The sequence below is a fragment of the Macaca thibetana genome, chromosome 6 (genome assembly GCF_024542745.1).
Source record: "Macaca thibetana thibetana isolate TM-01 chromosome 6, ASM2454274v1, whole genome shotgun sequence".
Taxonomy (NCBI): Eukaryota; Metazoa; Chordata; class Mammalia; order Primates; family Cercopithecidae; genus Macaca; species Macaca thibetana.
The window spans coordinates 49,803,222-49,830,639 of NC_065583.1; the positions used below are offsets into that span (position 1 = coordinate 49,803,222).

A 27,418-nucleotide genomic window follows, 5' to 3' on the forward strand; every position below is an offset into this window, starting at 1 on the left:
CCCAATAATTGGCTACCTGGATCCACTAACACCAATGCCAGGGTATCCTGCCTTGGGGCCCAAGGACAGGCATGCTTAACATACCACTGCCACCATTGAGACCTGAAGACCAGTCTACTTGGCATCCCAGAACCCAGAAAAACTTCATCATAGTCTCCACTAACAACCACATGCTAAGCCACCAAGGAAATCACAGATACCACTGATGCTGTTTACAGCCAAAGAAATCATACAAAGACAATAATACTGCATATGCCCAGAATCAGAGCAAATGTGCTCTAGCCTACCAACACCATATACACATCTTCAGAAAAATGTGCCCCTGATGAAAGCAAATTCAAAAAAATTGGAAAAAGCAGCTGTGACACCAGATGCACAGATATTAATGTAAGGACACAGGAAACATGAAACAGCAAGGAAATATGAACCTGCAAAGGTACACAATAATTTCTCCAGCAACAGATCCTAATGCAAAAGAAGTTCATGGCTGGGCACAGTGGCTCATGCCTGTAATCCTAGCACTTTGGGAGGCTGAGGCAGGCGGGTCACAAGGTCAGGAGAGTGAGACTATCCTGGCTAACATGGTGAAACCCCATCTCTACTAAAAATACAAAAAATTAGCCAGGCGTGGTGGCAGGTGTCTGTAGTCCCAGCTACTCAGGAGGCTGAGGCAGGAGAATGGCATGAACCCAGTAGGCAGAGCTTGCAGTGAGCAGAGATTGTGCCACTGCACTGCAGGCTGGGCATCAGAGCAAGACTCTGTCTAAAAAAAAAGAAAAAGAAAAAGAATCACAAAATCCCAGGAAAAAGAATTCCAAATTTTGAATTTTGATACTAAAGAAGTCTGGTGAGATGCAAGAGAATTCCAAAAATCAATACAAAGAAATCAGAAAAAAAATTCAGGATACAAATGAGAAATTTACCGAAGAGATGGATATTATTTAAAAAAGAACCAAACAGAAATTCTGGAACTGAAGGTTTCATTGAATGAAATACAAAATACACTCAAAAGATTCAACAACAGACTAAGTCAAACAAAGGAAAGAATCTCAGAACTTGAAGACAGTTATTTTGACATAACCCAGTTAGGCAAAAATAAAGAAAAAATTAGCAAGGATGAGCAATGCCTTTGTGACTATGGAACATTATCAAGTGGCCAAATATTTGAAATATTGATATCCCTGAGGGCAAAGAGAAAATGAAAGGGTTTGTGTTGGGGTCCATGCCGGGGGTGGTGGAGAATGAAAGAACACACAAAAGACAAAGACACACAGAGAACATGGCGGCCGCACTTAGAGCCTCCACCTCACTTTATTTATACCCCATAAACCCCATGTTAGCAGAAAGAATGTAATGTAAAACAAACTTTCTTTTCCCAGATGTAACCTTCTACTCAGTTCCTTGTTTCTATGCTCTTCCTTATCTGCCCGCCTTCTTGGCGCCTACGGGAGTTCATTAAAAGTTCAATTGGAGATACTGTCCTTGAGCCCTATCTATTCTTAGCATACTGTTTTCAAAGGCCCCTGCATTTCCCCCTTTTTGTTTTTGTTTTGCCTTAATCCTAAAAAGGTAACCCATATTTGTTTCTGTGGTTTTTTTTGTTTTTGGAGGCGACGGAGGGAGCATCGAATTACCAAAAGAAGTAGACCCAATTCAAGTGTCCAAAGTAATATACTTCCAGAGATTGTAGAAATCCATGTTTTTATCTGGGTTTATGGGTTAAAGGCAGTAAGGCGCTGACCCAGTTTTTGTAGGGTTACGGTTCCGGACAACACATGTAATTGTTGTTGAAATGTTTTGGAAATGTTTTGAGTGAGCTTTTGGATGTCCAAACTAATATTTTTATGGCCTACTAATAATTTTCGGATTACGGTCCAATTTTGAGAGATGTTAAAAGGCACAGGCATTACACAAAATTGAGTGGAGTTCCAATTACATTGTAATGTTATTTGAGTACTGAGTACAGTGAGCTGATTTTTAAGCCATGTCAATGTTTGCTCTATGTTGTCTAATTTTTTAGTAAGTTAAGAGTTAATGTTTTGTTGTTGAAGTCATAACCGGTGAGATTGTTTGTGCCATTGTTGTACAAATTTAGTATTTTGTATACTTTGATGTAGAGTGAGCCCTGCTATGGCCGTAGTGGAGACGATGGTGACAAGGCTTATCACCGAGGCAATTATAAGTCCAAGGGCACAGCGGGTTCGCTGGAGAGAAGTCCAAGTATAAGTTTCAAGAGGTGATGCCCCCCATGGTCGTGTAAGGTTAACAGGTAGCCAAATTTTCTTACGAGCCCTGAGGATATAAATATCCCCAGTACGGATCACGAGGTCAGGAGATCGAGACCATCCTGGCTAACACGGTGAAACCCCGTCTCTACTAAAATACAAAAAAAATTAGCCGGGCGCGGTGGCGGGCGCCTGTAGTCCCAGCTACTCGGGAGGCTGAGGCAGGAGAATGGCGCGAACCCGGGAGGCGGAGCTTGCAGTGAGCCGAGATGGTGCCACTGCACTCCAGCCTGGGCGACAGAGTGAAGACTCCGCCTCAAAAAAAAAAAAAAAAAAAAAAAAAAAAAAACCCCAGTAAAGTTTTGCCACCAAGAATGATTGAGGCAAGACAAAAATGTATACGTATCTGTACAATTAACAATTTCTGTATTATTATTACATGTTAAATTTCCCGCTAATAATAGGTAGGGCTTACGGACACAAGCAATAATATATTAGGAGGTATTTTGATATAACTGAATATGAAAGGAGTTATTTGGGTTAGAAAGATTAAGGGACATATTTCCCACAGAAGTGTTAATGGCATCGCCTGTAGCTAACAACTTCCAAAGATGACTCTGTACTTTAGGCCTCCTTTACGCCGTACCAAGGTTTTATTATTGTTAGTGGCAATACTTTTATTTACCCAGTGTTATTTTAAAGGTATGTGACTAAATTTTATTTGAAAATTACCGTGTACACTCCAATTAGTTATTTACATTTTATTGTATTTTAATAAAATCCGGGGTTTAGTTTCCCGACATTGTTGTCACTCCAGTACCTTAATATTAGGAGAAACCTTTAGAATAGGACAAAAAAGTAAAGAACTAGGAATAGTTTTATTACTATATACAGTATGATTATATTAAAAGCTTCTAGTTACAATAATAACAGTTTTAGTAGTCACATGACTATGATTATAGCGAACAGCCCAGGCTTTATGTGATTTTTGGAGACAATGAAGACTATTTTTCATACATATTGGAAGTCCTTTTACTTTAAATTGGTATGTGTTGATTATAATTTTTGTTTCCGTTTTATGTTGTTTTTGTCTATATAGGGGGATGGCATCTAAGTAATGTCATTGGTGAAAACCTTAATTTCCGCCTCCTCCCAGGCGACTTTTTGATACAAGGGTGGAAAGGGAATATAAGTCCAATATTTATACAAAGCCTCACTAAGAGAAATAAGTCCCCCGCCGAGGCACATCTAACAAAGGAAGAAATGTATGTTGAATTTAGTTTTTTTTTTAACAGGGTTTCAATTATTTTGTAGGAAACCATTCAGGTCCGCTCCCTGTAAGGACAAGAGTATAGTCCCGTCTCTGTTTTAGAACTTGTCCTTGAACATACTTACCTTTTTTATTAGGATACCAAACCTTTAAATTGTCAGCGGGGACTATCACCGAGGGAGGTGAGGAAAGATGGGTTACAAAATCTGGATAGGGTTTATTTGTGCCCTGTAAAATCTTCACAGAGGAAAGGGAAGATTTTCCTGTTATTTTTACCTTATTTTAGGCCCTTAAAAACAAAGTCTTGATTTGAGTAAAGGCAACATCATTTAGACCAGCCTGAGCATTAAGAGTAGCATATTGGCCCGTGCCTGTGAGTTGTTTCTCAGTGGGTCCTGGGGGATCACACATAACATTTTTTTTAGCCTGTACATGTGTCTTGTCCATTTACCAGTTGTGCAATTATAACCACTGAGAACGATTAAGAAAAGCCTTTCCCAAAGTCTTTTAGTCTATAGGAATTATCAAATTTTTTGATGAAAAAATATCAAGAAGACCAAGGATAGGGGTCCATAGTTAGAAATGGCAGCTTTTATTTCTTTTAAAAATTTAATTTGTAAGGCATTAAATTGGACATTATTGCCACCATTTGAAAACTGAGCATTAGGAGCAAAAGAAGCACAAATAATTAGAAACAGATCCAGCTCCTTAAAAAATTTTTTTTTTAATTAAAAGTATATATAATATATAATAATACTCATATCCTCAAATATAAAGAATCCCAACATATTAATAGGAAAAGGCAAATAACCCAACCAAAAGTAGCAGAACAAAGAAATGACAATAAACCTATATGTCTAACATCATTACTCACTAGGAAATATGTATATTAATACCAAATTGAGAATCATTACATACACAATACAATGGTTAAAATTTAAAAACACAGAAAATATCAAGAGGTAGTTAATGTGTTAAGCAACTTGAATGTCAACTTCTGTTTGGAGTGTAAATTGGTGGAACCTACGCACCCCTATAACATAACAATTTCCTAGCTGGGGTTATTAATACTATATTAATATTAATAGTTAATATTAATGTGCTTATTTATTGACTATTGAAATACTCATAATATTTTAACAAACAATAAGATATACATATACACTGGTTTTGACATATTAAACAGGTGTTTAGTATAAATTTAAAGTATGTCTGATGTGAACAGGGCTTCAACTTTGCCAAACAAAGGTAAAGATAAGGAAGCCGGGGGGTTGGAGGCTCTGGAAAATCCTTTTTTAACAGGGCAGAAGAAAAAGAAACAGGGAAAGCTCGCAAAGGTGAATTAGAAGAATATATCTGTAATATTTGTTGAAGCATTTCCATAATACACTGCATGTCAGAATTTCCCTTAGAAGAAGGAAAAGCTGGCTTTTTCTCTTCTCCCCCTTTTGCTACACCGCCCCCCCCAATCCTCTGTTATCCTGGCACAAATGGGCTCCATTTCAGATTTATTTTTTTTCCAAATCCTCAGATACCTTTCCTCCTGTGGCTACATCACCACACTCTGAATCAGTCTCAAGTAACTCTAATGTCTGAGTGATAGAGTTACACAAGGTCCACAATTTTAGAGGCATAATATCACCTAACTGGAGAGCTCTAAGCAGAGCTTTTACTACCTGTAACCATTCTCTGCGATTCAGCTGCACTTTAGTCTGATACTGAAACCAGTAACAATGTTGTTCAACATGGGCAAACAATCACTTCAAAGTCTTTTTCTTTCACTTCTACTCCTATAGACAGCAACAGTCCTTGAAACAGGCGTAAATATTCTGAGGCCAGAGAGATGGAATTCCCATAATGAAAGCTTAAGAAGGTTCCCCTTAACAATATCCGGGCCTTACCCGCCCCTAGGGGGTTCCCCTTCTTGTTCTCCCCTACTCACCCGTGCTACCCTGCTTGCTGCACCACTTGTTGGGGTCCGTGCCGGGGGTGGTGGAGAATGAAAGAACACACAAAAGACAAAGACACACAGAGAACATGGCGGCCGCACTCAGAGCCTCCGCCTCACTTTATTTATACCCCATAAACCCCACGTCAGCAGAAAGAATGCAATGCAAAACAAACTGTCTTTTCCCAGATGTAACCTTCTACTCAGTTCCTTGTTTCTATGCTCTTCCTTATCTGCCCGCCTTCTTGGCGCCTATGGGAGTTCATTAAAAGTTCAATTGGAGATACTGTCCTTGAGCCCTATCTATTCTTAGCATACTGTTTTCAAAGGCCCCTGCAGGTTTGCAAACCTATTTAATGAAATAATAGATGAAAAATTCCCAAGTCTAACAAGAGATTTAGGCATCCAGATACAGGAGGCTCAGTGGTTTCCCAAACAGATACAACATAAAAATGTCTTCTCCATGGCATATTGTAATCCAAGTGTCTAAGTGAAAGACAGAGAATTCTAAAAGCAGCAGGAGAAAAGTATCTAGTTATAAAGGAAACCCCATTAGACTAACAGCAGACTCTCTCAGCAGAAGCCTTACAGGCCAGGAAAGAATGATATGATATATTCAAAGTGCTGAAAGAACAAATCTGCCAGCCAAGGATACTATATACAGCAAAATTGTTCTTCATCGATGAAGGAGAAATAAAGTATTTCCCAGACAATCAAATGCCAAGAGAATTCATTACTACTAAACTCAAGGGAGTCCTACAACTGGGAGTGAAATGATGATAGTTATTATCATGAAAACACATGAAACTATAAAACTCTGAAGTAAAGCAATCACACAAAGGAGGAGGAGAAAGGACTCAAATGATTCCACTACAGAAAACCACCAAAACACAATGACAAACAAGAGAAAAAGAAAGGAACAAAGAGTATACAGAACAATAAGAAAACAATTAAGAATGTAACAGGAAGAAAGCATTACATATCAATAATAAACCTGAATGTAAATGGATTGAATTCTCTACTTAAAAGATATAGACTGGCTAAATAATTAAAAAAGCATGATTCAACTATATGCTGCCTACAAGAAATGCACTTTATCTGTAAAGAAAAATAGAGACTCAAAGTAAAGGAATGGTGAATTAATCAATTTTCACGTTGCTGATAAAAACATACCTGAGATTAGGAAGAAGAAAAGGTTTAATGGACTTACAGTTCCACATGACTGGGGAGGCCTCACAGTCATGGCAAAAGGCGAGGAGGAGCAAGTCACATCTTACATAGATGGTGGCAGGCAGAGAGAGCTTGTGCAGGCAAACTTTCATTTTTAAAACCATCAGATCTCATGAGATGTATTCACTATCACAAGAACGGCATGGGAAAGACCTACCCCATGATTCAGTTATCTCCCAGTGGGTCCCTCCCATAACATGTGAGAATTATGGAAGCTACAAGATGGGATTTGGGTAGGGACACAGAGCCAAACTATATCAGATGGAAAAAGATATTCCATGTAAGCAGAAACCAAAACTGAGCAGGAGTAGTTATACTTAGCTAAAAGAGACTTTAAGTCAAAAACAGGAAAAAAAAAAAAAAAAAAAAAAAGACAAAGGTCATTATATAATGATAAAAGGATCAATCTAGAAGAGAGTATAACAATACTAAATACATATGCACCCAACAGTACTGCACTCAGATGTATAAAGCAAATATTGCTAGATCTAAAGAGAGATAGAATCCAATACAGTAATGGGGGAGACTTCAATACCCTACTCACTCAGCACTCAACAGATCATCTAGACAGAAAATCAACACATAAGTGTTGGATTTAAACTGGACTTTAGACCAAATGGACCTCACAGACATAACAGAACCTTTTAGCCAACAACTGCAGAATACATATTAACATTCTTCTCATTTACACATGGGACATTCTCCAGGATAGATCATATGTTAGGCCACAAAACAAGTCTCAACAAACTTGAAAAAATTGAGATCGTTTCGAGTATCTTCTCAGGCCACAATGGAATAAAATTAGAAATCAATACCAAAAGGAAGTTTGGAAACTATACAATACTTGAAAACTTAGCAAGATGCCTCTGAATGGTCATTGGATCAATGAAGAAATTAAGATGGAAATAAAAAAATTCTTGAAATAAGGACAGGAACAGTGGCTCATGCTTGTAATCCCAGCACTTTGGGAGGCTGTAGTGGGGGGATCACTTGAGGCCAGGAGTTTGAGACCAGCGTGGGCAACATACTGAAACCCCGTTGTCTCCTAAAAAATTTAAAAATTAGCCAGGCATGGTGGTGCATGACTGTAGTCCTAACTACTCAGGAATCTGAGGCAGGAGGATCACTTGAACCCAAAAGTTTGAGACTGCAGCAAGCTACAATAGTGCCACTGCACTCTAGCCTGGGTGACAAAGTAAGACCTTGTCTCTTAAAAATAAAATTCTTGAAATAAATAAAAATTGAAACACAAAACACCAAAACATATGGAATATCATAAAAGCAGTGCTTAGAGGGAACTTTACAGGAATAAATACCTACATCAAAAAAGTAGTATGTGCGTATGTAAATTTAATGTTATGTAAGAAAAAAAGTAGAATGATTTCCAATAAAGAATTTAATTATGCACTTTAAGGAATTAGAGAAGCAAGAACAAACAAAACCCAAAATTAGCAGAAGGAAATAATAATGATTAGAGCAGAAAGAAACGAAATAGAGACTAAAAAAATACAAAGTATCAATGAAATGAAAAGTTTGTTGTTCAAAAAGATAAAATTTATAAATCACTAGCTAGATTAACCAAGGAAAGAAGAGAGGAGACCCCAATAAACAAAATCAGGAATGAAAAAGGAGACATTACTACTGATACCACAGAATTAGAAAATATTAGCCAAGACTTTTATGAATAACTATATACTAACTAGAAAACTTACAGAAATGGGTAAACTCCTGGAAACATACAACATACCAAGATTGAATGAGGAAGAAATAGAAAACCTGAACAGACCAGTAATAAGTAGTGAGATTGAATCAATAATAAAAAGTCTCCCAATAAAGAAAAGCCCAGGATCAGATGGATTCACTGCCAAATTCTACCAAACATATAAAGAAAAACTAGTACCAATCTTACTCATACTATTTTAAAAAGTTGAAAAGGAGGGAATCCTCCCTAATTCATTCTTTGAGGTTAGCATTACCCTGATTCCAAAACTAGACAAGAAACACAACAACAACAGCACAGAGAAAACTGCAGGCATGATGAACATAGACACAAAAATCCTCAACAAAATACTAGCAAACTAAATCCAACAGCACATCAAAAAGATAAAACACTTTGATTAAGTGGGTTTTATACCAGGGATGCAAGAATGGTTTAACCTGTGCAAATCAATAAATTTCATACATCGCATCAACAGAACCAAGAACAAAAACTTTATGATTATTTTTATAGATGCAGAAAAAGCATTTGATAAAATTGAACATCCCTTCATGAGAAAAACTCTTAGCAAACTAGGCATAGAAAGAACATACCTTAAAATAATAAAGGCAATATATGACAAAACCCACAGCTAACATCAGACTGAAGGAGGAAAAGTTAAAAGCCTTTCCTCTAAGAACAAGACAAAGATGCCCACCTTCCCATGATGCCCATTAAACATTGTACTGGAAGTTATAGCTAGAGCAGTAAGCCAAGAAAAAGGAATAAAAGGCATCCAAATTGGAAAAGAGGAACTCTAATTGACCCTCTTTGGGGATTGCATTATTCTTTTTTTTTTTTTTTTTTTTTTTTTTTGGAGACAGAGTCTCTCTCTGTCGCCCAGGCTGAAGTGCAATGGCGCGATCTTGACTCACTGCATCCTCCACCTCCCGGGTTTAAGCAGTTCTCCTACCTCAGCCTCCCAAGTAGCTGGGACTACAGGCATGTTTGTATTTTTAGTAGAAACAGGGTTTCACCATGTTGGCCAGGATGGTCTCGATCTCTTGACCTCATGATCCGCCTGCTTTGGCCTCCCAAAGTGCTGGGATTACAGGCATGAACCACTGCACTTGGCCTATGCTTATTTTTAGAAAACCAAAAGACTCCATCAAAAAACTCTTAGGGCTGGGCACAATGGCTCATGCCTGTAATCCCAGAACTTTGGGAGGCCGAGGCAGGCAATCGCTTGAGGCCAAGGGTTCGAGACCAGCCTGGCCAACATGGCAAAGCCCTATGTCTGCTAAAAAATACAAAAATTAGCTGGGCATGGTGGCGCATGCCTGTAATCCCAGCTACTCTGGAGGCTGAGGCACCAGAATCACTTGAGCCCAGGAGGTAGAGGTTGCAGTGAGCCAAGATTGTGCCACTGCATTCCAGCCTGAGTGACAGAGCAAGACTCTCTCTCAAAAAAAAAAAAAAAAAAAAAAAAAAAGCCAAACAGGCTGAGCATGGTGGCTCACGCCTGTAATTCCAGCACTTTGGGAGGCTGAGGTGGGTGGATCACGAGGTGAGGAATTTAAGGCCAGCCTGGCCAAGATGGTGAAACCCCATCTCTACTAAAAATACAAAAAAAAAATTATCCATGCATGGTGGCGGGTGCCTGTAATCCCAGCTGCTTGGGAGGCTGAGGCAGAGAATTGCTTGAACCCAGGAGGCAGAGGTGGCAGTGAGCGGAGATCACACCACTGAACTCCAGTCAGAGCAACAGAGCAAGACTTTCTCAAAAAACAAACAAACAAACAAACAAACAAAAAACTCTTAGAACTGAGCCAAATTCAGTGAAGCCGCAGGATACAAACAAGCAAAAGTCAGCATTTCTATACACCAATAATAAAATATCTGAAAAAAAAATCAAGAAGGCAATCACATTTATAACAGTGGCAAAACAAACCAACAAAAACAACAACAAAAACAAAAAACCTAGGAATAAATTTAACCAAGAAGTGAAAGATCTCTACAAGGAAAATTACAAAACACTGATGAAAGAAATTGAAGAAGAGAAAAGACATCCCATTCTCATCGATCAGAAGAATTCATATCATTAAAAATGACCATACTACCTAAAGCAATCTGTAGATTCAATGCAATCTCTAACTACATAGCTATGTAGTTTTTCACATAACTAGAAAACACAATGCTAAAATTCATATGGAACCAAAAAAGATCCAGAATAGTCAAAGCAGTCCTAAGCAAAAGGAACAAACTCAAGGCACTACACCACCTGACTTCAAAATATATTACAAGGCTGTACTAACCCAAACAACATGATATTGGTAGAAAAATAGACACACAGAACAAAGGAAAAGAATAGAGAACCCAGGAATGAATCCACATATTTACAGCTAACTGATCTTCAACAAAGCCATCAAGAACATACACTGGGGAAAGGACAGTCTCTCCAGTAAACAATGCTCAGAAAACTGGATATCCCCATGCAGAAGAATGAAACTAGACCCCTATTTCTCCCCTTTATTAGGCTGTTCTTGTGTTGTGATAAAAAAAAAAAAAAAAAAAAAAAAAAAAAAAAAAAAAAAAAAAAAAAAAAAAAAAAAACCTAAGACTGGGTAATTTATAAGAAAAGAGATTTAATTGACTCACAGTTCTGCAGGCTGTACAGGAAGCCTGGCAGCATCTGCTTCTGGGGAGGCCTCAGGGAGCTTTTACTCATGGTGGAAGGCAAAGCAGGAACAGGTGCTTCATATGGCAAAAGCAGGAACGAGAGAGAGGGTGGGGGAGGTGCTATACTTTTAAACAACCATATCTTGTAAGAACTCAGTCTATCAAGAGAACAGCACTAAGGGGATGGTGCTAAGCCATTCCAGAGAAATCTATCCCCATTATCTAATAACCTCCCACCAGGCCCCACCTCCATCATTGGGGATTGCAATTCAACATGAGATTTGGATGGGAACACATATTCATACTGCATCATCACTATCTACCAAAATCAACTCAAAATGGATTAAAGACTTAAGCATACTGAAACTGGACTCCTTCCTTACACCTGCATAGTATTCCATGGTGTATATTTACCACATTTTCTTTATCCAGTCTACCACTGATGGGCATTTAGATTGATTCCATGTCTTTGCTATGTGCATAGTGCTGCAGTGAACATACGTTTGCAGGTATCTTTATGGTAGAATGATTTATATTGCTTTGAGTATATACCCAATAATGGGATTGCTGAGTCAAATGGTACTTCTGTGTTGAGTTCTTTGAGAAATCACCAAATTGCTTTCCACAGTGGCTGAACTAATTTACATTCCCACCAGCAGTGGATAAGCATTCCCCTTTTCTCCACAATGTTGCCAGCCTCTATTAGTTTTTGACTTTTTAATAAGTCATTCTGACTGGTGTGAGATGGTATTTCATTGTGGTTTTGATTTGCATTTATCTAATGATTAGTGATGAGCATTTTTTCATACACTTGTTGGCCATGCGTATATATTCTTTTGATAATGTCTGTTTATGCCTTTGCCCACTTTTTAATGGCGTCAAGTTCCTTATAGATCCTGGATATTAGACCTTTGTTGGATGCAGAGTTTGCAAATATTTTCTCCCATTTTGTAGGTTGTCTATTTACTCTCTTGATAGTTTCATTTGCTGTGCAGAAGCTCTTTTGTTTAATTAGGTCCCATTTGTCAATTTTTGTTTTTGTTGCAATTGCTTTTGGCATCTTAGTCATGAAATCTTTGCCAGGGTCCATGTTCAGAATGGTATTTTGTTGGTTTTCTCCTAGAGTTTTCATAGTTGTAGGTCTTACATTTAAGTGTTTAGTCCATCTTGATTTTTGTATATGGTATAAGGAAGGAGTTCAGTTTCAGTCTTCTGAATATGGCGGGCCAGTTGTCCCAGCACCATTTATTGAATAAAACAGTCCTTTCCCCATTGCTTGTTTTTGTCAACTTTGTCGAAGATCAGATGGTTGTAGGTGTGCAAGCTTTATTTCTGGGCTCTCTATTCTATTCCATTGGTCTATGTTAAGTTTGTTTCCAGAAGATTTTAGAGGGCCAAAGCAGCAGCTTAGTATTCCTAGTTTTCCTGCTCTAACTCTAAGGGTGCTGGTACCAAGCCCCCAGCTTTATTCTCTAGTCTCAGGAGCTTAGGAACTGGCTGCACTGGAGGGTCCCGGTGTTCCTGCTCTGCTGGCCACAGCATTCTGATGGGGAGTGCTGGCCAGTGCCTTTCCTCAGGCAGTGGCATAGCATAGCAGGATCTATGCTAGCTTGAGTGTGGATCCTGGTGTGGTGGTGGGGCAGGGTGGCCAGTTGCTGGTGGGAGTGAGGCACTGGATTCTGTACACACCCTCATGCAGGCCACATTGGCAGGGCAGAGTGCCGCACATTAGTGGTGGCAGGGTGTGCTCACGCCAGCAGTGGTGAAGAGGCAGGGTACATGTACACACATATGCCAGTGGGAGAGAGGAAGTATGGTCACCCATGCTTGCGGGCCAGCAAAGCAGTGGAGAGGACCTTGGGTGAGTACATGACGGCAAAGTGAGGTGGGGAAGGCTATAGGGGAGTGGAGGCTGTAGGTAGGCAGATGCGCATCCATGGTGGCTGGTCAGTGGGAGCTCTCTGATGGTGAGGCATGGTCTGCTGGTGAAGGAGCTATGAGAAGGGCCCCAAGGAAGCACCCTGGTTGGGCATGTGAGGCTGTGGGCAAGTGAGCAAGTGGGCATGCCAGGCTGGGGCCCCAGGAGAGGCTGGCAGATGAGGACACTCAGATCGAACTGGGCACATCCCCATGGACGAGACTGCCCTACTCTGTCCAGGTCCTACAGTTACCCAAAGGCTGAAGCCACCTAGAAGAGTATGGTGAGCCTTGGAGGATGGGCATCACTGTCCATCCTGCTCCACCTGTATTTCAAACTATTTTGTCTTTCAGCAGATTTTTTAACTTAAATGTATGACATGTTATTTTTTTCCAGAAAATAATTTAAGTTTAAATCTTTTTTCAAGTTGAAATAATAGGACATGTGAGAAGCGCTGGAAATGTTTTTATAGCACTATAAAATGTATTTCTTGATTATGAATTTGTTTCAGCCTGGAAAAGATTCTGAACATAGAGATACACATTTTCAGTTAAACTCTCATTATCTAAAAGTCAAGATTCCATCTTCCCACTATAGGTCTGCTTTTGAAAGCAATGCAGGTAGAACCATTTAGTTCTGACTCAGTCCCCAAAACCTGCATTGATAAGAACTAGTCTTATATTAACTAATATTTTTTGAAAAGACTATAAATATGTACTGATTGGGAATATTTAGAAATATATACATACATATATATATATAAACAAATCTAGGAAAAATGTAGGGAAGCTATATACTTATAGCTACATACAAGCTGATGTTTTAAAATTGGACTGATAGTTGACAATTACATCAAATGAGACCCCTGGGAAGCAGATATTCAGACAGTATAAAGAGTTCAAACATCAGGGGGTAATGACTAAGAAAGGAAGGCAGGGAAGAAGCAGGATTATGCAAGGATAGCCTCAGTCTTCAATGCAGATCTGACAGAAGCTCTCAACAATGGGGAGTTCTGGAGTAAAGATTGTCTATTACTAAAGTCTTGTGTTGGGCTGTTATGCCCAGACATTGGCTGGGTGCTGCTTGAAAAGATGGTGGCCTCAGCATGAAAGCTGAAGCATATTCTAAAGATGTTGTAGTTGGGGGCTATCAGCTAACTACACTCCTTGCACTGGAACAGCTGGTTCTTTGAAGAAACCTGAGCAGAGGACCTTCAGGACTGCCACAATGATGATGATAATAGTTATCATTGAGTAGCTCCTACTCTCCAGACACCATAGATTCTCTTTACATATATTATTTGTAACCCTTGCATCACAGTCCCTAGATATAGAATAACCTTCATTGTTCAAATGAGAAAATTAAATATAACTAGTAAGTTAGAGGCTGATGTGTTCAGTTTATTGTAAATATGCCCATAAACATTTCTGACAAAAATTTTCCTAATAAACTATTCCAGATTATGTCTTGTACCAACAATCAGTTTAAGAGCTTTTAAGCCAGAAGGGACATGGTTGCTTCATGGAGTCTAAAGGCTGAAAAGGCAACTGATTTCTGGAAATAAAGCTGCCTGTCTCTGTTTGATTGTCTATCACTCTTACTTTCTACTCTACCTTTCTACCCATTTCTTTGCTTTTGCTATCCTAGATGTTCTCTCTCTCTCAGTCTTAAGCTCTGTCTCTTTTCCTTGGTCTCTCTTACTCTCTCTCTCTCTCTCTCTCTCTCAATCTCTGTTCACAATCTGTGTTGGTCTCTGTCTTCTCTTTCTCTTTTTTCCTCTCTCCTTCTCTTGGTCTTCCTCTTTTTCTCTCCTTCTCTGTCTTTTGCTTTTCATTCTTCCTCTCCTACCTCCTCTCCTCTTCTCTACCTCTTCCTTCATCTCCTCTCCATTCCCCTCTTCTCCCTTCCTTCATCTCTCTCTTTTGGCCGTCCCTTCCTCGATTTCTGTTACTTTCTTTAGGTCTTGTATCTTGTCTGTTTCCTGACTCTGTCTTTCACTCTTTCTTGCTTTGTCTACCTGTCTTTCTGCCTCTTTGTATCTTCAAGAAGTAAAAAATGAGCCTACATCCTACTTTATAATTTCTTTAACTTTGATGTTCCATAAATGAAAGTATCTGTATACATTTAAAGTTATATTTAAACCAATTATCCTTGCTACATATATTTTCACAGCTTCAGAAATAACTTATAATCTCTTTCCACAAAAAGTACAATAATATACTAAGAATTAAATGCTGAAAGTAAAATACCTTTCTTAGCAGTTAACAAAGATAACTGAAGCACCATTTCCTAACTCAACACTCTAATTAGCTTTTCTTTCTAAATTAATAGTAATTTCAACCAAAGTATTCATTTCAACAAAGGTATTCTCATATAGTTGCTATGCCACATAGAGTTTTCTTGGACGTTGTTTGATCTAGCTCAAGTGAGAAAATTCTTTAGTTTCCTGTGACGTGGTTTAAAATTTAATGAACAGATTAAGGATTTTCTTAGTATCGTATATTATGATCTAGTCAACTAACTTTAAATTGTAGTTTTACTATACTAAAATATTTTATTTCTTTCTGCTTTTCAATCCCTATTTTATAAAAACATTTATAGAAAGCAAATTCCAGTACTCCTGGTAAGAAAAACAGAGGCCTTTTAACAAGTACTCCATCTTCAGAGACAGCTGGTTTTGTGGTAAGTATTAGCATTTGACACTTGTAGTATCTGTTTTCTGGCTCCTCCTCTCCCCGTTCTTCTATTTTTCTTATATCAGGGGAATATTGCCTATGGAGAATAATATCTGTGTTTTCCTGTTGCTTAAGCACGCTTTCAATGGAAGTACTCTATATAGTGCTAAGAGAAGGAAAAACTAGAGTACTGCAGCAACAACCAGGATTCTTACTTTTTTTCCCTTCAATTTTAAAATTGTGGTGAAATATATATAACATAAAATTTATAAGTTTAACCATTTTTAAGTGTACAGTTGAAGTATATTCATTCACATCATTATGCAACCATCACCACTATTCATCTCTAGAACTTTTTTCATCTTGCAAAACTGAAATTCCGTATGCATTAAACAGTAACTTCCTGCTCCTCCCTACCCTAGCCCCTGGAAACCACCATTTTACTTTGTGTTTCTATTAATTTGACTACTCTAGATACCTCATATAAGTGGAACCATACAGTATTTGTCCTTTGTGACTAGTTTATGTCACTTAGCATGGCATCTTCAGATTCATCTATATTACAGCATGCATCAGAATTTTATTTTTAAGGATGAACTGATACTCCATTGTATGAATATGAAACATTTTGTTTATCCATTCATCTGTTGATGGACAATAGGGTTGCTTCTGCCTTTTGACAATTGCGAATAATGCTGCTATGGACATGGGTGTACAAATATATGTTTGAGTCTCTGCTTTCAATTCTTTTGAGTATGTATCTAGAAATGGAATTGCTAGAGCATATGGTAATTCTATTTTTAACTTTTTGAGGAACCACCACACTGTTTTCCATAGTAGCTGTACCATTTTACATTCCCACTAGCAAAATGCACAAGGGTTCCAGTTTATCTACTTCCTTACCAGTGCTTGTTATTTTCTTTTTTGTAATAGTCGTTGTTATGGATGTGAGGTGATATCTCATTGTGGTTTCGATTTGTATTTCCCTAATAAGGATGACATTGAGCATCTTTTAATGTGTTAATTAGCTATTCATATATCTTCTTTGGGAAAATATGTATTCAAGTCCTTTGTTTATTTTTGAATTTTTAATTGCTGAGTCGTAGGAGTTTCTCATATATCTGGGATATTAACCCATTACCCAACATATGATTTACAAATAATTTGCCCCCTTCCATGGGTTGCCTTTTCACTCTGTTGATAGCGTCCTTTGATGCACAAATGTTTTTTATTTTGTCATAGTAAAATTTATTTTTCTTTTCTCACCTGTTCTTTTGGTGTCATATCCAAGAAATCATTATCAAATCCAATCTTATCAAGTCTTCAGTCAAACATCCAATGTTCCTCTTCAGTGTGAGCAATCCTCACAGAGGTCCATGCAGCAGCTTACATGGCAGTGTGGGGACTGCTCAGGCACAAGGAGATGAAATCCAGTATTTTTTGTAACAACACTTAGGCATAACGTCCATGGTCTCCACAAAGGCCATGTGTAATTACAATGTCCCTGCACTCAGGGAAACCCAAAGTATTTTATGTAGGGCAGTATTTATTTATTTATGGTGCATTTATAGTTTTTCCTAGAGATACAGTTTTCCAATCAGACATTATTTTTACCATAAGCAACATTGCCTAGTAACACAGCTGACATTCTTACACTTATCAGGTTCCTAGGGAAAAGGAGTTACAGATTTAACCAAGAGATGCTCATGATGGAAGAAAGGGTTTTGTTAATACTCTGCTAACAGTCTTTCCAGTGGCCCCAAAATCAATACTTTTTCCAGAAAATGAGTATCTCATTTTTTATTCATTCTTGGTTGATATTTGGAGTTAAAATGTATTGATGAATAACAAATGTATCAAAATTATTTTTTCATGGCAAAACTAATTTAGTGACTATTTTACAAGTATCAACATATTTTTAAAATTGAGGTACAATTTACATTTTATAAAACTCAGTTTACTAAATTGTATAATTCAGTGGTTTTTAGTGTACTTACAAATTGTGCAACTATCATCACAATCCTATTTAAGAACATTTTCATCACCCCATTCATTTATAGTCAGTCCTCATACCCCCATCCCACCCTCCAGTCCCAAGAAACTACTGATTTAGTTTCTGTCTCTGTAGGTTTGCTCTTTCTGAGTATTTCATATAAATGAGATCATATAACGTGGCGTTTTGTGCCTGGCTTCTTTCACTTAGCATAATGTTTTAAAAATTCATCCATATTATAGCAGGTATCGGTACTGCATTCCTTTTTTATGACCAATGTATTAGTCTGTTTCCACACTGCTATAAAGACATACCCAAGACTGGGTAATTTATAAAGAAAAGAGGTTTAATTGGCTCACAGTTCTGCATGGCTGGGGAGGCCTCAGGAAACTTACAATCATGGTGGAAGGGGAAGAGGCATGTCTTACGTGGCAACAGGTGAGAGAGAGCATGGAAGAGCAGGGAAAACTACCTTATAAAACCATCAGATCTCGGGAGAACTCACTATCATCAGAACAGTATGGGGAAAACCACCCCCATGATTCAATCACCTCCCACCGGGTCCCTCACTCGACCTGTGGGGATTATGGGGATTACAATTCAAGATGACATTTGGGTGGAGACACAGCCAAACCATATCAACTGAATTATATTCCATTATATAGATATACCGTATTTTGTTTATCAATTCAGTTTATGGGCATTTATTTCCATTTATTATCTATTATGAATAATACTGTTATGAATATTTGTTGACAAGTTTTTGTTAAACATGTGTTTTCAGTTGTCTTAACTATATACAGTCATCCCTCAGTATCCATGGGGAATTGGTTCCAGGACTTCTCAAAGATACCAAAATATGTGGATGCTAAAGTTCCTAATATAAAATGGCATAGTATTGTTTTTTTGGTGTATAAACTATGTGCATCCTGCACACCTTAAATCATCTCTAAATCAATCAGTCATCTTTTTGGAAATTTTTAATTTGGTACAGAAATGTGTGGTGATTTCAGTAACCTGATAGAAAAATGGATATGGCAGTTAGGAGACAGTTCTATGTTAGAGATAGTGATTTAAAAATCTCTGGTGTTCAAATGGTAGGCATGAAGATAAGAGAATAATGCTGGGAAGTTTACATTTAAAGGAAGGGCAGGGGAAATTATTATAGGAGGTATGGTTGCTGAGTAGATAAATTTCATTTAGTAGGCATTTGATAAATGTTTGGATGACTGAATAGAAAAAATGTATCATAGCAAACAAAAATTCCTAATTAAAAAATAACTTTAAAGTCAAAGAATGTTATAACCCATTTTACAGATTGATTTGTCTCTAAACATGCATCTTTTGAAGAGTTATTTCCAAATGTCAGTAATTACATGTATTCAGATGAAATTGTTCCTGTGTCAAGTTTACAGGAAAATGCTTCCAATGAGATGGTATTTTTCAACTTTTCTTTAATTACTTAAAAATCATTGCTTTTGCAATGTTTAACTTCTACAAAAGAATAATGTGTTCTTTTATAGATTGATTTGTCCTCAGTGCAAAAAGCATCTTTTGAAGAACTATTTCCAAATGTCAGCAATTATGTTAATTCAAATGAAATTGTTCCTGTGTCAAGTTTGCAGGAAAATTCTTCAAATGAGGTAGTATTTTCCATTTTTCCTTCAATTACTAAAGGAAATAATTACTGTTACATTAGATACTTTGTATATGAGGTGCTTTAAGAAATCTCTTAATATATCAGAAACATAATTTGCAAATATTTTCTCCTATTCTGCGGGTTGCCTTTTTACACTTTGGTTAGGGTCTTTGATGCACAAAATTTTATATTTTTTATGAAGTACAATTTGTCTATTTTTTCTTTTGTTGCCTATTCCTTTGGTGTCCTGTGCAAGAAATCATAGCCAAATCAAATGTCTGAAGCTTTTTGCCTTTCCTTTCCTTTCCTTTCCTTTTTTCTTTCTTCCTTCCCGTCCTTCCCTTTCTTTCTTCTTTTCTTTCTTTCTTTGACAGAGTCTCACTCTGTCCTCCATGCTGGAGTGCTAGGGTGCAATCAAGGCTCACAGACTCACTATAGGCTTGACTTCCAGGGTTTAGGTGATTCTCCCACCTCAGCCTCTCGAGTAGCTAGGACTGCAGGTGTACACCACGATGTCCAGCTAATTTTTTGTATTTTTTGTAGAGACAAGGTTTTGTTATGGTGCTCAGGCTATTGCCCTGTATTTTCTTCAAATGTTTTTTGTTTTTGTTTTAGGTCTTGCATTTAGGTCATTGATCCATTTTGAGTTAATTTTTGTGTATGGTATTAGGTAAGGGTCCAACTTCATTCTTTTGCACGTAGATATCCAGTTTTCTCAGCATCATTTGTTGAAGAGACCATCCATTCCCCCATTGAATGGTCTGGCCCCCTTGCCAAAAATGATTTAAGCATATATTTGAGGGTTTGTCCCTGGGTTGTCTATTCCATTGATCTATATGTCTGTCTTTATGTTAGTACCATATGGCTTTGATTACTGTAGCTTTGTACATTTTGAAATCAAGAAGTGTGAGTCCTCCAACTTTGTTCTTCTTTTAAATTATTGCTTTTACTATTCAGGATCCCTTGAGATTCCATGTGAATTTTAAAATGGGTTTTTCTGTTTCTGCAAAAAACATCATTGGGCTTTTGATAGAGATTGAATGGAATCTGTAGATCACCCTAGGTAGTAATGGCATCTTAACAGTATTACATCTTCTAATCCATAAACATGGGATGTGTTTTCATTTATTTATGTTTTCTTTAATTTATTTCACCAATGTTTTGTAGTTTTCATTGTGTAGGTCTTTAACTTATTTGGTTAATTCCTAAATATTCTTTTGGATGCTATTATGAATTGAATTGTAATTTCTTTTCTAATTGCTTATTGTTAGTGTGTAGAAGTTCACCTGATTTTTGTGTGTTGACTTGTGTCCTGTTAATTTGCTGAATTTATTTATTCTAATAATTTTTAATTCAATCTTCAGGGTTTTCCACAATGATACCATGTTATCTGTGAACAGAGATAATTTTACTTCTTGCTTTACAATTTGGATGCCTTTTATTTCTTTTCCTTGCATAATTGCTCTGGCTAGAACTATCAGTAGTATGTTGAAAATGCAGACATCCTTGCCTTTTTCTTCATCTTAGAGGAAAAGCTTTCTGTCTTTCACCATTGAATGTGATGTTTACTGTGAATTTTCATATATGGCCGTATTAGTTCATTTTCACATTGCTATAAAGAAATACCTGAGACTGGGTAATTTATAAAGAAAAGAGGTTTCTTTATATAAAGAAAAGAGGTTGCTTATGGCTTCTCAAGCTGTATAGGAAGCATGATTCTGGCACCTGCTTCTGGAGAGGCCTCAAGAAACTTCTAATTATGGTGAAAGGCAAAAGGGGAGCAAGGCATCTTACATGGCCAGAGCAGGAGGAAGAGAGAAAATGAGGAGGTGCAATACACTTTTAAACAAGATCTCACAATAACTCTCTCACTAGAACAGCAAAAAGGGCATGGTGCTAAACAATTGAGGACCACCCCCATGAAGTACCACTCCCATGATCCAGTCACCTCCCACAAGGGCCCACCTCCAACACTGGGGATTACAATTTAACATGAGATTTGGGCAGGGACACAAATCCAAACCATATCAATGACTTTTATTTTGTTGAAGTAGTTTCCTTCAATTCTTAGTTTATTGTTTTTTATCACAAAATGGTACTGAATTTTGTCAAATGCTTTTTTGGCATCAATGTAGAAGATCACATGTTTTTTCCTTTCACTCTACTATATGTGATATATGACAGTGATTGATTTAAGTCTTGCCAAATTAAGCAGAAACATTGATTGATTTTTGTATGTTGAACCATCCTTGCATTCCAGGAATAAAACCCATTTAGTTGTGGCCTATCATCCTTTTAATATGCTGCTGAATTTGGTTTACTAGTAATTTGTTGAGGATTTTTGCTTCAATGTTCATAATGGATATTGGCCTGTAGTTTTCTTTTCTTGTAGTGTCCAGAAAAGACACTTTGTTTGACTTTGGGTAATGTTTATCTCAAAGAATGAGTTATGAATCATTCCTTTCTCTTCTTGGAAAGTTAGAGAAGTATTGGTATTAGTTCTTTAAATGTGTGGTAGAATTCACTAGGGAAGCCAACAGAATCAGAGCTTTTCCTTGTTGGGAGTTTTTTCATTAGTGATTCAGTCTCCCTACTAGTTCTGTAGGTATATTCCAGTTTTCTATTTCTGCGTGATTTAGTATTGAGATGCTTTGTGTTTATAGGTATTTGTTTATTTCATCTAGGTTATGAAATTTGTTGCTATGCAATTGTTCATAATACTCTCTTTGTAATTCTTTTTTTGGTAGAATTGGTAGTAATGTCACCACTTTCATTTCCAACTTTAGTAATTTAAGTCTTCTTTCCCTTTTTATTAGTATTTTTTCATTAAAGGTTTGTCAGTTTTGTTGCTGTTTTCAAAGAACCAATTTTTGGTTTGATTGATTTTCTTTATGTTTTTTTCTATTCTCTATTTTGTTTATGTCTGCTCTAATCTTTATTATTTCCATCCTTCTGCTAGGTTTAGCAGAAGGTTTAGTTTGGGTTTAGATTGTTCTTCTTTTCTAGTTCCTTAAGTTGTAAAGTTAGGTTGTTGATTTCAGACATTTCTTGTTTTTCAATTTAAGCGTTTATAGCCATAAATTTCCCTCTTAGCACTGCTTTGGCTAAATTCCATAAGTTTGGATATGTTGTGTTTTTGTTTTCATTTGTCTCTAAGTATTTTCTAATTTCCCTTGTGATTTCTACTTTGGCCCATTGGTGTTTAAGAGCATGTTGTTTAATTTTCACAGTTTGTTGAATTTTTCAGTTTTACAAACTCTGTTTTTTTATGATTTCATTATATTTTGGTCAGACAAAATACTTTGTATGATATCTATCTTTTAAAATATATTGAGACTTAATTTATGGCCTGATATATGGTCTATCCTGTAAAATATCCCATGTGCACTTGAGAAGTATATATATGCTGTTATTTGAAAGATTGTTCTGTATATATGTTACATGTAATTGATTTATTGTATTAAGTCCTCTATTTTCTTATTCTCTTCTTCCTGGTTATTCTATCAATTATTGAGAGGGAGGTATTAAAGTCTTCAACTATTATTGTAGAACTGTCTATTTTTCCCTTCAGTTCTGTCAGTTTTTACTTCATATATTTTGATGGTCTGTCATTCAGTGTATAAATGCTTATAATTGTTATATGTTTTTGTTATCTTGAGTCTTTTATTAATATATAATGTTCATCTTTGTCTCTTATAACCTTTTGATTGAATCTTTATCTGATATTATGATAGCTGCCCCTGCTCTCTTTTTTTACTATTTACATGGAGTAGCTTTTCCTATTCTTTCACTTTCAATTTATTTATATATTTGAATCTAAAGTGAGTCTTTTATAAACAACATATAGCATATGCTTTTTATCTATTTTGCCAATCCCAGTTTTTCTATAGGAGAATTTAATTCATTTATTTAAAATACTTACTGATAAGGACAGACTTATTTTTGTCATTTTGCTCATTGTTTCCTATATGCCTTTATATTTTTTGGTCCTTCACTTTCTACATTACTGTCTTCTTTTGTGGTTAATTGATTTTTTGTAGTGAAATATTTGAATTTATTTCTTATTTCCTTTTGTGTATATTCTATAGCTATTTTCTTTGTGATTACCAGAGGGATTACCTTTAGCAGTCTAAAGTTATGGTACTCTAATTTGAATTTATTTAGCAGTCTAGAGTTATGATACTCTAATTAGAATTTATGGTTGACTTCAATGACATACAAAAACTTTGCCCCTTTACATCTCTGCCCCCACCCCTTTCAGATGATGATGTTAACATTTTTATACATCATGTCCGTTAAAACATAAATTAATATTTTTTTTGAGATGGAAACTCACTCTATTACCCAGGCTGGAGTGCAGTGGCACGATCAGGATTCACTGCAACCTCCACCTCCCAGGCTCAAGCAATCCTCCCAGTTTGGCTTCCTGAGTAGGTGGGACTACAGGCATGCACCACCATGTCCAGCTAATTTTTGTATTTTTTTGTAGAGACAGGGTTTTGTCATGTTTGTCAGGCTGGCCTCCAACTCCTGGGCTTAAGCAGTCTGCCTGCAGCTGAGATTACAGGTGTCAGTGACCATGCCCAGCCAATAATACTTTTAAACACTTTAGTCTTTTAAATTATGAAAATAAAAATGTGAGTTACAAATCAATGTTACAATAATACTAGCTTTTATGCCAATAATTATTTTTAAAATTTATTAGTCTCTTAAATGATATAGAAAACAAGAAGTAGAGTTATAAATTGTTGTTGTAATAATAATAGCTTTTATAATTGCCCCTTCTATTTGCCTTTATTTAGATCTTCATTTCTTCATACAGCTTCAAGGTACTGTCTAGTGTCCTTTCATTTCATGTTATAGGACTCCCTTAAGCATTTCTTGCAGGGCAAATCTAGTGGTAACTACTTCCCTCAGCTTTGTTTATCTGGGAATGTCTTAATTTCTCCCTCATTTTTGAAGGACCGTTTTACTGGATGTAGGATATTTGGTTCACAGATATTTTTCTTTTATCACTTTGAATCTTGTCAGCCCACTGCCTTCTGGTAGCCAACATTTCTGATGAGAAATCTGTTGATTATCTTATAAAGATCCCTTGTATGCGACAGGTCACTTCTCTTGCTGCTTTCAGGAGTCTTTCTTTGTCTTTCTTTCTAAAGTTTGATTATAATAAGTGGATGTCTTTCAGTTCATCTTACTTGGAGTTTGTTGAGCTTCTTAGATGTTTATGTCTTTTATCAAATTTGGAAAATTTCACTCATTATTTCTTCCAATATTCTCTCTTCCCCCTTTTCTCATTCTTTTCCTTCTGGGACTTTCACAATATACATGTAGGTCTGCTTGATGGTGTCCCACAGGTCCCTTATACTCTGTTCATTTTTCTTCAATTTTTAAACTTATTTTCTTCAGACTGAATGAATTTGTTGTCCTGTTTTCAAGTTTATAGATTCTTCTGCCTGCTTAAATATGCCCTTGGATCTTTCTAGTGAATTTTTCCTTTCAGTTATTGTATTTTTAAGCTCTAGGTTTTTTTTTTTTTTTTTTTTTTTTTTTTTTTTTTTTTTTGCTTCTTTTGAGGTTTTCTCTTTTTATTGATATTTTAATTTTGTTTATACATAGTTTTCTTGACTTTTTTTCACATCTTCCTTTAGTTCTTTGAGCATCTTTTAAAGAGAATTGTTTTAAAGTTTTTGAATAGATATATAATCAGTTCCTTTTTAGAGGCAGTTTCTGTTGATTTTGTTTCCATTTGAATGTACCATACTTTTCTGTTTCTTTTATGCCTTTTGATTTTTTAAAAAAATCTGGATGTTTGAATATAATAATGTAGTAAATGTGGAAATGAGTCTCTCCACCCTTCTTAAACCTTGCTATCTTTTTTTTTTTTTTAAAGATGGAATCTCCTCACTCTATCATCCAGGCTGAAGTGCAGTGGTGCCATCTCAGCTCACTGCAAACTCCACCTCCCAGGTTCATGCCATACTCTGGCCTCAGCCTCTGGAGTAGCTGGGACTACAGGTGCCCACCACCATGCCTGGCTAATTTTTTGTGTTTTTAGTAGAGACAGGGTTTCACTGTGTTAGTCAGGATGGTCTCAATCTCCTGACCTCGTGATCTGCCTGCCTCAGCCTCCCAAAGTGCTGGGATTACAGGTGTGAGCCACCGCACCTGGCCAACTTTGCCATCTTTTGTAATTGTTTTTGTTTTCATTGTCGTAGGCTACTTATGTGCCAAGGATCAGCTTGAGGTGTAAACTTAAGGTCTTCTTAGGTCTTTTCTGAGGTTTGCATATTTCTCTAGACATGCACAGTTACTGTTTAGCTTTCCTTGTATATGCAGTTGTTTTTTAATGTCGAAGTCATTATTGTGTAGCTGCTAAAAGGAGAAAAGAAAAAAATTGAGGAAAAAAGGGTTCTTGCCTATTAAATCTTCAGGTACTGTTCCCAATATTGTGTCAGCATTAGCACTATTTCTGCTAATCTTTTCAGATAGTTCTTTTACTTGCCTCAGATAGTTTCTTCATAAGCATGTACTGATCAGTACTCTACTGCGTACTGAACAGTATGCATATTGCTGGGGTTCTCTCTGTATGTAGCTCTCTCCTCTCTGGTATTCTGCCCTATAAACTCAGTCATTTTGGTTTCCCTAGACACTCAGCTGCATCTCCTCAAGTCAGGCAGTCTCCTGGGTACTGCTTAGTTTTCCCTCCCTGTACTGCAGGCTAGAAATTCTCTCAAGGCGATAAGTTGGGGAAATTGTAAGACTCATATGGTTTGTTTTCCATGTCTTGGAGATACTGTCCTTCAATGTCTGATGTCTGGTGTCTTGAAAACTATTGTTTCATATATTTTTTTCTGATTTATTTTTGTTTTAGGCAAAAGGGTAAATCTGGAATGATATAGATTGGCTTTGTGTCCCCTCCCAAATCTCTTGTTGAATTGTAATTCCCAATGTTGGGGGAGGGACCTCATGGGAGGTGATTGGATCATGGGAGTAGTTTCCCTCTTGCTGTTCTTGTGACAGTGAGTGAGTTCTCGCGAGACCTAGTTGTTTGAAAGTGTGTGGCACTTCTCCCTTTTCTCTTTCTCCTGTTACCATGTGAAGATAGGCTTGCTACCACCTCACATTCTGCCATAACCATGTTTCCTGAGGCCTCCCCAGCTGTGACTCCTGTACAGCCTGTGGAACTGTGAGTCAATTAAACCTCTTCTCTTTATAAACTACCCAGTCTCAGGTAGTTAATTATAGCCATGTGAGAACAGACTAATACAGAAAATTCATATCAGAGAAATGGGGCATTGCTATAAAGATACCTGAAAATATGATAGTAACTTTGGAACTGAGTAATGGGCAGAGATTGAAACAGTTTGGAGGGCTCAGAAGAAGACAGGAACACAAGGGAAGGTTTGGAACTTCTGGAGACTTGTTGAATGGTTTTGACCAAAATGCTGATAGTGATGTGGACAGAGATGGCCAGGCTGATGAGGTCTCAGATGGAGCTGAGGAACTTATTGGGAACTGGAGTAAAGGTTACTCTTGCTATGCTTTAGTAAAGATACTGGCAGCATCGTGCTCCTGCTCTAAATATCTGTGGAACTTCGAACTTGAGAGAAATAATTTAAGACATCTGGTGGGAGAAAGTTTTAAGCAAAGCATTCAAGATGTGGCTTGGCTGCTTCTAGCAGCCTATGTTTATATGTGTTCACAAAGAGGCGGTCTGAATTGCAACTTACATTTAAACAGAAAGAAGAGAATGAAAATATGGAAAATTTGCAGCCTGACCAGGTGGTAGAAAAGAAAAGCCCATTTTCTGGGGAGAAATTCAAGCCAGGTGCAGAAATTTGTGTAAGTAAAGAGGAGCTGTGTTAATAGCCAAGACGATGGGAAAAATACCTACAGAGAATTTCAGAGACCTTCACAACAGCCCCTCCCATCACAGGCCTGGAGGCCTAGGAAGGAAAAATGGTTTTGTAAGCCAGGCCCAGGGCCTTGCTGTTCTGTGCAGTCTTGGGACATGGTACCCTGCATCTCAGCCACTCCAACTCCATCCATGGCCAAAAGGGGCCAAGGTACAGCTCAAGTTATTGCTTAAGAGGGTGAGCCCCAAACCTTGGTGGTTTCCACATGACGTTGGGCCTGCAGGTG

At 37.2% G+C, this 27,418-nt stretch overlaps 1 protein-coding gene across 2 annotated transcripts in view; it reads left to right on the top strand.

Annotated features, from left to right (window-relative positions):
- The window catches only part of MEIKIN (meiotic kinetochore factor), a 140,003-nt gene that overhangs the window by 72,292 nt on the left and 40,293 nt on the right, over positions 1–27,418 (top strand). The window contains exons 10-11 of one of the 2 annotated variants that reach the window (XM_050792843.1): positions 15,572–15,648; positions 19,158–19,277. In XM_050792843.1, the coding sequence (XP_050648800.1) occupies positions 15,572–15,648; positions 19,158–19,277 (197 nt within the window). The remainder of the gene's footprint in view (positions 1–15,571; positions 15,649–19,157; positions 19,278–27,418) is intronic. The other variant, XM_050792844.1, reaches the window with a different exon arrangement.